The 14803-nt window shown below is 37.1% G+C and overlaps 1 protein-coding gene across 1 annotated transcript in view; it reads left to right on the forward strand.

Annotated features, from left to right (window-relative positions):
- Positions 1-14803, forward strand: part of Dscam3 (Down syndrome cell adhesion molecule 3) — a 317456-nt gene that overhangs the window by 141158 nt on the left and 161495 nt on the right. Inside the window, exon 11 of the mRNA XM_075299301.1 lies at positions 4506-4710. Coding sequence (XP_075155416.1) covers positions 4506-4710 — 205 coding nt within the window. The remainder of the gene's footprint in view (positions 1-4505; positions 4711-14803) is intronic.

A 14803-nucleotide genomic window follows, 5' to 3' on the forward strand; every position in this document is an offset into this window, starting at 1 on the left:
AAATGGCCATAGAATCGCGAGCTGTGTGGCATGTAGCGCCATTTTGTTGAAACCACATGTCAACCAAGTTCAGTTCTTCCATTTTTGGCAACAAAAAGTTTGTTAGCATCGAACGATAGCGATCGCCATTCACCGTAACGTTGCGTCCAACAGCATCTTTGAAAAAATACGGTCCAATGATTCCACCAGCGTACAAACCACACCAAACAGTGCATTTTTTCGGGATGCATGGGCAGTTCTTGAACGGCTTCTGGTTGCTCTTCACTCCAAATGCGGCAATTTTGCTTATTTACGTAGCCATTCAACCAGAAATGAGCCTCATCGCTGAACAAAATTTGTCGATAAACACATTTCGAACCGAACACTGATTTTGGTAATAAAATTCAATGATTTGCAAGCGTTGCTCGTTAGTAAGTCTATTCATGATGAAATGTCAAAGCATACTGAGCATCTTTCTCTTTGACACCATGTCTGAAATCCCACGTGATCTGTCAAATACTACTGCATGAAAATCCTAACCTCAAAAGAATCACCCTTTATATGTATGTCACACACTTACCTTAACGTTTTCCGTTCTTTATATCAATCCGAAAACATATATTATGGAGAGTAACTGTTTTCTTGTATTTCTGAAACTTCACGTGGTACATGGGGTACTCTATGAAGTTTTGTTCTCGCAACATACTCGACGTGATCAATCTGAGTACACTTCAATAAGAGAGAAAGAGGAATATGTGTTTGTTGGTAGTGAAGACATCAGAGTAGCAACAAGAAGTTACTCGTGGCTTTTGATGTTCATTAAAATGTGTACCAATTGTTTTGCGACTCTCTCAAATAGATGTACTCATGTAGCAAGTACACGTGTACTCTGCATTTACAAATGGAATTGTGCAGACCTCTAATATATACCATATACTAACATCATATACCAATTTTCACCGGATCGGATGAAATTTGTTTCTCTTAGAGGCTCTGCAAGCCAAATCGGGGGATCGGTTTATAAGGGGGCTATATATAATTATGGACCGATGTGGACCAATTTTTGCATGGTTATTAGAGCCAAATTTGGGGGTCCGTTTATATGGGGGCTATACGTAAAAGTGGACTGATATGGCCCATTTGCAATACCATCCGACCTACATCAATAACAACTACTTGTGCCAAGTTTAAAGTCGATAGCTTGTTTCGTTCGGAAGTTAGCGTGATTTCAACAGACGGACGGACGGAGGGACATACTCAGATCGACTCAGAATTTCACCACGACCCAGAATACATATACTTTATGGGGTCTTAGAACAATATTTCGATGTGTTACAAACGGAATGACAAAGTTAATATACCCCCCTTCCTATGGTGGAGGGTATAAAAAAGCAAATGCAAAATCTACTATTTTATAAAGTGTTAAGATTCCTTGCCATCGGCAACTATTTACTTGTTTTAATTATGATTTAAAAAAGAGTTGTGTAAGGAGACTTAAAAAGGGAATCTTTTGTCTAGAGATCAACTCTAAGTATTGCAGAAAATTTCGGGGAAATCGGAGAACTGAAGTCAAATTTTCAAAAAGTCCGCAAAGGGGGTTTGAAGACTTTTGCAAAAGCTCATGCCGATGATTTGGAAAGGAGAAAAGTATGGATAATAAAGGGTGATACGGTCAAAATTTGGTCAAGGGAAAACGCGTGTAAATCGGTGAAATCGTTTATTTAAAAAATCAAATTAAATTTCTTTTTCAAGTTCATTTAGTATAAAATTCAGGAAAAATATTCAGTTAGGCTTTCGCTTTTCCAAATCCGAATTGCCGGGCCTCACGCTTGATACCTGCCATCAGATTTTGTACAGCCACCTTGTCCACTTTCTTCGCCGCAGAAAGCCAGTTTGCCTTGAACTGCTGCTCGTCCTTAGCAGTTTTTGTGGTCTTCTTTAGGTTCCGCTTGACAATAGCCCAGTATTTCTCAATTGGGCGGAGCTCTGGCGTGTTGGGAGGGTTCTTGTCCTTGGGAACCACCTGCACGTTGTTGGCGGCGTACCACTCCATGGCCTTTTTACCGTAATGGCAAGATGTCAAATCCGGTCAAAACAGTACGGAACAACCGTGTTTCTTCAGGAAAGGCAGCAGACGTTTATTCAAACACTCTTTCACGTAAATTTCTTGGTTGACAGTCCCGGAAGCTATGAAAATGCTGTTTTTCAAGCCACAGGTACAGATGGCTTGCCAAACCAGATATTTCTTTGCGAACTTTGACAGTTTTATGTGCTTGAAAATATCTGCTACCTTTCCCCTTCTTTTTGCCGTATAAAACTCCTGTCCCGGAAGCTGCTTGTAGTCGGCTTTGACGTAGGTTTCGTCGTCCATTACCACGCAGTCAAACTTCGTCAGCATCGTCGTGTACAGCCTCCGGGATCGCGCTTTGGCCGTCGTATTTTGTTTATCATCGCGATGTGGAGTCACTACCTTCTTGTAAGTCGATAATCCGGCTCGTTTTGTGGAGAAACATTCTACACACACACCTTCAAAATGAGGGGTGTTCAGGGTTTTTAAATGCAAAATTGAAAGAAATACGTCAAGTTTATATTGACCAAATTTTGACCGTATCACCCTTTAACTAAAAATCTGGTCATATTTACTTTATTAAACCATGTATGTACCAATTTTAATTGACCACTTTTTCCCATTTGCCGATGCTGATGTATAATTTTCAGAGGTCTCTTTACTCCATTACCGAGAGATCTACGTGAACTGAACAATTTTGGTGCAATGATTAGCATACCCGCCTTGCATACAAACGGTCATGGGCTTAATCTCAGTTTAGACCAAATACCAAAAACTTTTTAACCAGTGAATTATCCCCTCTCAGTAATGCTGACATTTCTGAGTGTTCCAAAGTTTCTCTATGTGGCTTCACCGCAGAGTGAAATGCTATTCGGACTCGACTATAAATGGTGGAGATCCCTTGTCATTGAACTAAGCATGCAGTCGGACCGCACTCATTGATAAGACAGAAGTTCGTCTCTTGTCGTATCACAATGTACTGAATAGTTTAGGTTAGCCTGAAATATCGAGCTGCCACTATACCTAATCTAACCTATCAAAACCTTCCAAACAAGTTTTTTTTTTTTAATTTTCATAATTTCATTGATTTACCGAATCGACCCAATATTTGGCTTCCACATAAAAATGAAAAGGCTGATCAGCCAGGTCATACATTATCGATTGGGTCAGGTGGTAATCAGAATGATCAATATGGCAGCTGGGGTAGGACATTCCATTCGAGTGTTTCCATATAAGTTTTTACGGATTTATCAATATGCGTTATTGTGCTGCAAAAACATCTTGGACTTTCCAATGGAGGATATGTCATTCTTTTCAAATATTATGTCCGTTTATGACGCAATATTTGGCTCAGACTAAACAATTGAGTTCGATACAAAGCTCCTGTGATAGTTTCACCCAGCTGTAGCAGATCATAAAAGAGGGGTACACGTGACACGAAATTGTTGTAACTCAATAAAATGTTCATGACTCACGAGTGCGTCATGCTGATGCCAACTGCGTGAGTGTGCGTGAACGTGAATAATCAACCAAATATCGTGCATGAGCATGAGTCACGAAAATAATCTTTCTCCTACGAACATAATAACGCCTTCGTGACTCTCTGGACGTGCGTGTGAGTCTATAAAAGTTCTTAGTGCGTGTTTGAGCGTGAGTCCTACCAAAAATATTGTATGAGCGTTTCTTGGGTAGGATTTTTCTGTCATGATAGTGTGTGACGTGATAAAATATTACTCACTCAAGCTTAGCTCATAGTACATCACTCTCAGCCGGTATTGCACAGAAAAAAATTTCACGAAAATTTTTCCAATTAAAATTTTAATTGAGTTTTAAAAAATATTCAATTAAACATTTAATTGATTCAACAAATTTTTTAATTGAAACAAAAAACAGTCACAAAAATTCATAGTATCAATTAATTTTAATAAATTCAATTGGATCAATAATCAATTAAACAATAATTGATTTTCAATTAATTTTTTAATTAATACGTTTAGTTAAATTTGAAGATTACAAAATGTCGATTTCTTCTTTGATTTGACAAAACAAAAATCGATATACAATCGATACCGGACCAATGCCGTGTCACTAGCAGGCCTTCGACCCTTATCCTTTCATTACCTATTTTATATTGAAATTCATTGAAGTACATAAAATATAAAAGCAGAAGGCAATAACATATTTTTCTCACAATTATTCAAACAAGCATGCATACCAAAGAAATTCATCAATATCCAAAATAGACTCAATTTCAAGTGAAATATTAAAAAAAAAAGAATATTTTTCAGTTTTTATTTTGTTTATTAAGAACTCGGAGAGCCTGTTTGCAAGTGCCTATTAATTTATGCTTGCACTACTTCCTACCCCTATCATATGGATTTCATATCAGCTCATATTTTTCTCATCAATATCTACTTTTTCTCCTCTTCCTCCCTTCACAACCACACCACCACTACAGTTCTCTTGGCTATTGGATTCACAGCCCATTATGGATGTTTCTTTGCATCATCGCTTTGCAATTGGGCAATTTGTCGATATGTCTGGCGATGTGATCAGTCATTTGAATATCTCCCATGTACGACCGGATGATGGTGGACTTTACAAGTGTATAGCAACGAATACCATGGGAAGTGTGGAACATTCGGCACGTCTCAATGTCTATGGTAAGTAGGAGGCAATATTTTACATTTCAATTCTATTTACAGAAATTATGGAGCGTTACGAAATTGCTTCTTCAATAACGAATGACTAGAGCTATGCGATGTGATTTATATGTAGGGGGGTTTGCCACTTAGGAAGGAGTGATATTTTCAATGCTACAGGAATATACACGCAGACTAAAATTACCTTTGCGTTTTATTTTAATATTATTAATATCAATTTCTGAGAATACAACAACATAATTTTGGTAAAAAGCACAGATAAAAATAAGTTTGAGAACCAATAACTTTTGTTGGAAAACCAATAACAAAATTTGTTAATTTTCCTGCAACAAACTAATTTGTACATTTAATAACCATTATTACAAAAAAGTTGTTACCAATCGTTACCATCAGAAGGCAACAAATAATTTGTGTTCTCAATAACATAATTTGTACGTAATTTGTTGAGCATCCAACAGTACAAAATATTTGTTTTGAACATTACGTTCAATCCTCAACAAATATTTTTTAATTTGAACGAAAAAATTTGTATGTGGTTTGTTGAAGTCTATCAATGACCTACAACAAATTTATTGGTGTATTGACAAAAAATTAAATTGAAATTAAAATTGATAGAATTATGCTATGAATTGCAGCAAAATTGCAAATATGCCGGAAATATTTTGGAGATATTTTGTTAAGTACACACAGAGAAGGAATATGACCAAAATGTTATTTTTGGACTGGGAACATGTAACATTTTTGTGTTGAAAATCCTATACTCTATATACTATATATAGTTTTGTAAATGTATGACGATTTTAAATTTGAGTAGTCCAGGGTCTAGCAAGCATTTTGACAACTATTTGCCCAGTGCTATATATTCTAGTTAATTAGAATTGTAATAACTCTAATCCCGATATTAATATGGTTTTATTAATTATCTCATACAACAAACACATTTAAGAAACTACCAAATTGAAAAATATAAGTTTTTTGCAGAAATTTATACATGCTTTTCTGTATTCTCTGATGAGTGAGCTCTTTGCTTGCTATCATACACGTGCATGTGCTCATACTCATTTTGTTCTAACGGTATTCTTCGCATACTTCTTTTAGCTTTCGTACATATTCTCAGCGATGGGCGCGTAACCAGTCTTGTATTTTTGTTTTCATATCGATAGTAGTCAGCTAATTTCGCAACAAAACAATTTGTTGAAAATTCAGAATATTTCTATTATTTCCTCTGTCAAGTATCTACAAACACATTTCAACAACAAATGCCTCATATTCAATAGACAAATTTGTTGAGCATCAGCAGATTTTACATACAAATAAAGTTGTTAATATTTATTTGCAGTTATTTTTTTGTGTGAGTCTTTTTGATCAACAGAGATGAAGACAATTTGAAGATTAGCTAATAAAAGATAGGTTACAATGTTGTGGTTCCTGAAGTTAGAATTTTAAGTTGTTATATTTAGAGACTGAGTCATATTCTGAATGTAAAAGATCATTTTGTTTAAAATCCAATGAAAACACACCATATGATCGAAACCTAAATCTTGTAATTTTTTACTCGAATTAAAATCGGAAAATTTTACTTCTACTTTCGACCAATTTGGATAATAAGGCGCACTTAACTTCAAACTTATATCCTCAAAAAGTTAAATCTGAGCGGTGTGTTGCTAATCCATTGAAAGTTAGGCAAATCCAATGAAAATTTGATGTCTAGGTTGCAGGAATTTAAATTGGAATTTCAGGAATTTAAATTTTCAGAATGGTAGCTCCATTATTAAAAGCTGTAGCGTGATTATACCTGGACGGACATCCATAGATCGTTTCACAATTTTTTTTCGATTTCAGAGATTTTTATTGTGAAATGGGATAAAAATTGTCCTCTAGAATATCAAAATTTCAACTCAGGAGATCGATCTAAAGGGTGAATACACTCTAACAAAAATCGGGAGGACCGGTGTGTTGCTATACCAATTTCGGCACACCAATTTATGGACTTAATATTCCTCTAAATTTCCGAAATCAGGGGAATTCAATTAAAAATGCAGTGTATGGATATTCAGAAATTAAATAGGGATATCAATTTATATGGGGGCTATATCCAAACTTGGACCGATATAACGTATATTTGAACTTGACCTGGTTGCCGTCAAAAAAATTGTGCAAATTTTAGGAATGGTCACTGTAGCGTGATTAAAACAGTCAGACAGTGAGACGTACAACCTTATTTTTGCGGTGTGTAGAATTTCAAGAAGTCAAATCGGAAGATCGGTTTGCATGGGGTATATACCAAAACAATGACCCATACACATCATTATATTGGGCCGATATAGCCCCTCTTCAAACGTGACCAGCGTGATATCTAATTTCAAAATGATAACTACATTATAAAAGGCGTGATTACAACCGACATAACAGGTTGGCTGATAAGTCCCCGGTCTGAGACATAGATGGCGTCGCTAGTATTAAATGCATATTATTATACCCTCCATCATAGGATGGGGGTATATTATCTTTGTCATTCCGTTTGTAACACATCGAAATATTGCTCTAAGACCCCATAAAGTATATATATTCTGGGTCGTGGTGAAATTCTGAGTCGATCTAAGCATGTCCGTCCGTCCGTCCGTCTGTTGAAATCACGCTAACTTCCGAACGAAACAAGCTATCGACTTGAAACTTGGCACAAGTAGTTGTTATCGATGTAGGTCAGATGGTATTGAAAATGGGCCATATCGGTCCACTTTTACGTATAGCCCCCATATAAAGGGACCCTCAGATTTGGCTTGTGGAGCCTCTAACAGAAGCATATTTCATCCGATCCGGCTGAAATTTGGTACATGGTGTTGGTATATGGTCTCTAACAACCATGCAATAATGGGTCCACATCGGTCTATAATTATATATAGCCCCCATATAAACCGATCCCCAGATTTGGCTTGTGGAGCATCTAAGAGAAGCATATTTCATCCGATTCGGCTGAAATTTGGTACATGGTGTTGGTATATGGTCTCTAACAACCATGCAAAAATTTGTCCATATCGGTCCTTAATTATATATAGCCCCCATATAAACCGATCCCCAGATTTGGCTTGTGGAGCCTCTAAGAGGAGCATATTTCATCCGATCCGGCTGAAATTTGGTACATGGTGTTGGTATATGGTCTCTAACAACCATGCAAAAATTTGTCCATATCGGTCCTTAATTATATATAGCCCCCATATAAACCGATCCCCAGATTTGGCTTGTGGAGCCTCTAAGAGGAGCATATTTCATCCGATCCGGCAGAAATTTGGTACATGGTGTTGGTATATGGTCTCTAACAATCATGCAAAAATTGGTCCACATCGGTCCATAATTATATATAGCCCCCATATAAACCGATCTCCAGATTTGGCTTGCGAAGCCTCAAAGAGAAGCAAATTGCATCCGATCCTGCTGAAATTTGGTACATGGTACTAGTATATAGTCTCTAGCAACCGTGCAAAAATTGGTCCATATCGGTCCATAATTATATATAGCCCCAATATAAAACGTTCTCCAGATTTGACCTCCGGAGCCTCTTGGAGGAGCAAAATTCATCCGATCCGGCTGAAATTTGGTACATGGTGTTAGTATATGGTCTCTAACAACCATGCAAAAATTGGTCCACATCGGTCCATAATTACATATAGCCCCCATATAAGCCGATCCCCCGATTTGGCTTACGGAGCTTCTTAGAGGAGCAAAAGTCATCCGATCCGATTGAAATTTGGTACGTGGTGTTAGTATATTGTCTCTAACAACCATGCCAAAAGTGGTCCATATCGGTCCAATTAATATATTTAGCCCCCATATAAGCCGATCCGGTTGAAATTTGCAACGTGGTGTTAGTATAAGGCCGCTTATAACCAAAATTTTATTTGTATAGAAACTTTAAACTTAATTATATACGTATTTAATCGGCCTTTTTTAGTTTAATATATACCACGTATGGACTATGTGGTATATATTACGGTGTTAGGAAGATTTATGATACCTTGCCATCGGCAAGTGTTACCACAACCCAAGTAATTCGATTGTGGATGACAGCCTTCAGTAGAAGTTTCTACGCAATCCATGGTGGAGGGTACATAAGCTTCGACCTGGCCGAACTTACGTCTGTAAGTCAATTAGTGTGTGAGATAGAGTGTCTTTTGTGAAGCAAATTTGTTGTTGTAAAAAAAATGGACAAAAAGGAATTTCGTGTTTTGATAAACTACTGTTTTTTGAAGGGAAAAAATACGGTGGAAGCAAAAACTTGGCTTGATAATGAGTATCCGGACTCTGCCCCAAAGAAATCAACAATAAATGATTAGTATGCAAAATTCAAGCGTGGTGAAATGAGCACGGAGGACGGTGAACGCAGTGGACGCCCGAAAGAGGTGGTTACCGACGAAAACATAAAAAAATCCACAAAATGATTTTGAATGACCGTAAAATGAAGTTGATCGAGATAGCAGAGGCCTTAAAGATATTAAAGGAACGTGTTGGTCATATCATTCATCAATATTTGGATATGCGGAAGCTCTGTGCAAAATGGGTGCCGCGCGAGCTCACATTTGAGCAAAAACAACAACGTGTTGATGATTCTGAGCGGTGTTTGCAGCTGTTAACTCGTAATACACCCGAGTTTTTCCGTCGATATGTGACAATGGATGAAACATGGCTCCATCACTAGACTCCTGAGTCCAATCGACAGTCGGCTGAGTGGACAGCGACTGGTGAACCGTCTCCGAAGCGTGGTAAGACTCAAAAGTCCGCTGGCAAAGTAATGGCCTCTGTTTTTTGGGATGCGCATGGAATAATTTCTATCGATTATCTTGAGAAGGGAAAAACCATCAACAGTTACTATTATATGGCGTTATTGGAGCGTTTGAAGGTCGAAATCGCGGCAAAACGGCCCCATATGAAGAAGAAAAAAGTGTTATTTCACCAAGACAACGCACCGTGCCTCAAGTCAGAACGATGGCAAAAATTAATGAATTGGGCTTCGAATTGCTTCCCCACCCACCGTATTCTCCAGATCTGGCCCCCAGCGACTTTTTCTTGTTCTCAGACTTCAAAAGGATGCTCGTAGGGAAAAAATGTGGCTGCAATGAAGAGGTGATCGCCGAAACTGAGGCCTATTTTGAGGCAAAACGGAAGGAGTACTACCAAAATGGTATCAAAAAATTGGAAGGTCGTTATAGTCGTTGTATCGCTCTTGAAGGGAACTATGTTGAATAATAAAAACGAATTTTGACAAAAAAATGTGTTTTTCTTTGTTAGACCGAGGATTTATCAGCCAACCTATTACAGACGGACATCTTAGATCGTCTTAGAATGGTGTTAGTATACGGTCTCAAACAACCATGCAAAAATTGGTCGAAATCGGTCCATAATTATATATAGCCCCCATATAAACCGATCCCCAGATTTGGCTTGCGGAACCTCTAAGAGAACCAAACTTTATCCGATCCGGTTGAAATTTGTGGTACGTGGTGTTAGTAATATAGGGTCTGTAATAACCAAGAAAAAAATTGGCCATATCGGTCCATAATTATATATAGCCCCCATATAAACTGATCCTTAGATTTGACCTCCGGAGCCTCTTGAAGGAGCAAATTTTATCCGATCCGGTTGAAATTTTGTACGTGGTGTTAGTATGTGGTCTTTAACAACCATGCCAAAATTGGTACATATCGGTCCATAATCATATGTAGCCCCCATATAAACCGATCCCCTGATTTGGTTTTGAAGCGTCTTGGAGCAGCAAATTTCATCCGATATATAGCCATCAGATAAATCGATGCCCAATCACACAAAAATTGGTCCATATCGGTTCATAATTGTATATAGCTCCCATATAAATCTACCCCCGTATTTCAATTCTGGCTCTCTAATTACCGCGCAAAAGTCCATATCGGTTAGTAATTATTTATGGACTTACTTATATATACCTTTTGTGTCCAATATTAACACGTCTGGACTAACTTGCAATTTAGAAGACGATGTTAACAAGTTTTAAAATACCTTACCATCGGTAAGTATGACCACAACCCAAGTAATTCGATTGTGGATGATAGTCTTTAGTAGAAGTTTCTACGCATGGAGAAACTCTATGGAGGGTACACAACATTCGGCCTGGCCGTATATACTTGTTTATTGTTCAAAAGTAAAATATTCTAAAATAATTTTACATTTTAGGATTTGTTTAGAATTGTTCAAATTGGCTATATTTTGCACAAAATATGCCTTCAAAAGGACAAGATAACAATGTTGACACAGTTGGTAGAATTCTACCAAAAATTTTAGATTTTTACTGTTTGGTAGAATGGTAGAAAGAAAAATTTTGACAACATTTTTATAATATAAATTTTTGAAAAATTTTTCTATAAGAATAAAATTTAAATAAAAATTATTTTTGGCCCATATAGCAGCCGTGCAAAATAAACATCACACGCTGCACGAAAGTGGCTCTGTGATATTTTATCTCGGCGCACTCACTGTCTGGATACGATCAACACTTTAGTATTTTTTATTGCCAACTTTACTCTCCAAACCTGATCTGAGATGTGGAGATTTTGGTGACCATTATGTGCTATAAATGAAGCGAAGAACCTCCTTTTTTTTTTGGTTTACATGTGTTGAGTGCGATGGAGGTGAGTCCTGTTGGAATGTCTAAGTGTCCATGGACAAATGTTTGTCAGGGCTTCAATACTGTCTTTAGGACATTTTCCCGATAATATTTATTTGTTGTCTATTTATTTTGAGTCCACGGCCATCGATCGTTTCGACACCCCACACCCTTACAATTGTTGATGCTTAAGTGGTAATGTGCGTGAAGATAAATTGTAAATTGTAAATAGCTAAGACACAAACCAGACAGATTTAGCCGCGCACCGAATGGGTTAATTGAGTTATGCTAAGGCGACCAGGACCAGGATAGCGACCATATAGCCAGAAAGTACACATTACGACCTTTCTCCTGATACCAAAATATACTGGGCATTTTTGCACAGTGGGACATTTTTCTTTATATTTCGGACGTAGTTTGAATTTTTGCATAAAATTGGACAAAACACAAATTTCTTGATTGGTATTGAATATAAAAACCTTTTAGCCATAATGTACACGTCACGCCCTTTCTCATGATACCAAAATATCCTGGGCAGGATTGCACAGTGGGCCAGTTTTCTTTATATTTCTATCATAGTTCGTAATTTCCTATTAACTTGGATAAAACACAATTTTCTGGATTGATTTAAAATATAAAAACCTTTTAGCCATAAAGTACACGTCACGCCCTTTCTCTCGATACCAAAATATCCTGGGCAGGATTGCACAGTGGGGCATTTTTCCTTATATTCATCCATCCAAGTTAGTATTTTTCCATTAAATTGGATAAAACACAATTTTCTGGATCGCTTTCGAATATAGCGACCATATAGCCAGAAAGTACACGTTACGACCTTTGTCCTGATACCAAAATATCCTGAGCATTTATGCACAGTGGCCTGAATTTATAAAAATTAAGGATCAATTAGTGTGGTTTTTTTCTACAATATCTCAATCGTTATTGTGTTTTTGATCTATATGACCTTATTTTCTGAAAGTGCGCTCCTAGGCCTTTATTACTGCATCAAATTTGTCGCTTAGTTAATTTATTATTTGTCCAAAGTAGTCAAAATATATATAAAAATTTTTTGGTCGCCTTAGCATAACTCAATTAACCCATTCGGTGCGCGGCTAAATCTGTCTGGTTTGTGTCTTAGCTATTTACAATTTACAATTTATCTTCACGCACATTAAGGGGTAGTGACCAATCGAAGGTGTACATTTTCAACTGACCTCTTTGGCAAGTAAACTCGATCATTATGTTTGCTCACAAACTGTTCCATTTGAAATGGCTTCGCAGTGGAAACCAAATTCGGTGACTAGACAAGCGAAATTTCTTTTAACAAGTAAAAAAACAATTAATAATGTGTTATATATTTTTTTAAATATTTCAAAAAACATTTATCTATTTTTGTCTTTTTATCGGCTATATTTAATATAGACACGGAATAATTTTGGTATGGCTGTTATCGGCCATACACTAGCAAAATGTACAACCGGATCGGATGAATTTTGCTCCACCAAGAGGTTCCGGACGTCAAATCTGGGGATCGGTTTATATAAGGGCTATATATAATTATGGGCCGATGTGGACCAATTTTTGCGTGGTTGTTAGAGATCCTATACCAACATCATGTACCAAATTTCATCCGGATCGGATGAAACTTGCTTCTCTTAGAGGCTCCGCAAGCCAAATCTGGGGATAGGCTTATATATGGGGGCTATATATAATTATGGACCGTTGTGGACCAATTTGTGCAATGTTGTTAGAGACTAAATACCAACACCATGTATGAAATTTGAGCCGGATAGGATGAAATTTGCTTCTCTTAGAGGCTCCGCAAGCCAAATCTGGGGATCGGTTTATATGGGGGCTATATATAATTATGGACCCATGTGGACCAATTATTGCATGGTTGTTAGAGACCATATACCAACACCGTACCAAATTTCAGCCAGATCGGATGAAATATGCTTCTCTTAGAGGCGCAGCAAGCCAAATCTGTATATACGTAAAAGTGATCCGATATGGCCCATTTGCAATACCATCCGACCTACATCAATAACAACTAATTGTGCCAAGTTTCAAGTCGATAGCTTGTTTCGTTCGGAAGTTAGCGTGATTTCAACAGGCGGACGGACGGACGGACATGCTTAGATCGACTCAGAATTTCACCACGACCCACAATATATATACTTTATGGAGTTTTAGAGCAATATTTCGATGTGTTACAAACGGAATGATAAAGTTAATATAGGCCCCATCCTATGGTGGATGGTATAAGAAAGTAAACAAAGAATGAACATATAATAAACATTCCATCCCCCCCTGGGGATTCAAACCTGTGCCACTTGACTTTTTCACTTCCCTGGAAGTTTTCTTGAGAAAATTTTGCAAATCACGAAAAAATTATTTTTTTATACAAAAATATATGCCGAAAATGACAATGACAAACAATCTTTTTAAAAAATGTTTGATACAAAATTCGCCGCTGGTGAAAGAACGCTGGTGGTCAAGAACATCTCGATGTCATATTACGATCACACCGCAAACATTTGAATTGACGTTTCGATGCATCGTGTTCAATGGCAATTATGCTGAGTATGTTATGGCGTTCTGTTATGGTGCCAACGAACCCAGGTTCCACCCTTGGTTGAAGCGAAAAATTTTTCTAATTAATTAGAAAATATAAGTGTAATTAAAAAATTCAATGAACTTCCAAGGCACGACTTCTAAAGCAGTGCAAAGGATTTAAAAATGGATTACTTCCATCGTAGGACAAGTCTATGTAAAATTCGTTGTAGATGGTCCAAGTTTCCTCTACTTTCAGACCATGAACTAGTGATCCAAACTAATTTTTGGAAGCTCTTTTGTTGTATACATCGCCTTAAGACAGATCCATCAACAGTAATGTTACTCGATTTTCAAAACAATGCCAGCTGTTTTTGCACAAGTAAATTATATTTTGGCGAAAATGTTCTTCAACAAACAACTGGAATTAATTAATTGCCAAAAGGGAAGTGAAGCAGAGGAATCTTACCATCGACCAATGATTACCTCTTTGCAATCTTTGAGCTGTGGTCTTATATCTTCTCAACTTCAATTTTCTACTACCATCACTCTAGGAATATAAAACAATATCGTCCTTTTTGTGAGTTTTCCAAAGAGAACATTCAATAATAGCAACTTATAATGTGACCATGTATACATTAATAATTTATTCTTGTCATACACAAAACTCATCATAGGCTGTGGTATTGGGGTCTGCCGTGTTTACTCTTCAACATCCTCCCCCCACCATCATGACTATGACTGGGACATCTGTTGACCTTTAAATGAAACAATTTTTGTTTTTGTTTATCATTTTGGACTTTCATTTCGTTTAAAGCTATGAAACAAAAAACGAAAAAAATACAAATTGAAATTTTCGAATTTTTCATAAAGAATCCTGGGCCAACAAAACAAAAGACAGTCATAAGC

This window comes from Haematobia irritans, chromosome 1 (assembly GCF_050003625.1).
Source record: "Haematobia irritans isolate KBUSLIRL chromosome 1, ASM5000362v1, whole genome shotgun sequence".
Taxonomy (NCBI): Eukaryota; Metazoa; Arthropoda; class Insecta; order Diptera; family Muscidae; genus Haematobia; species Haematobia irritans.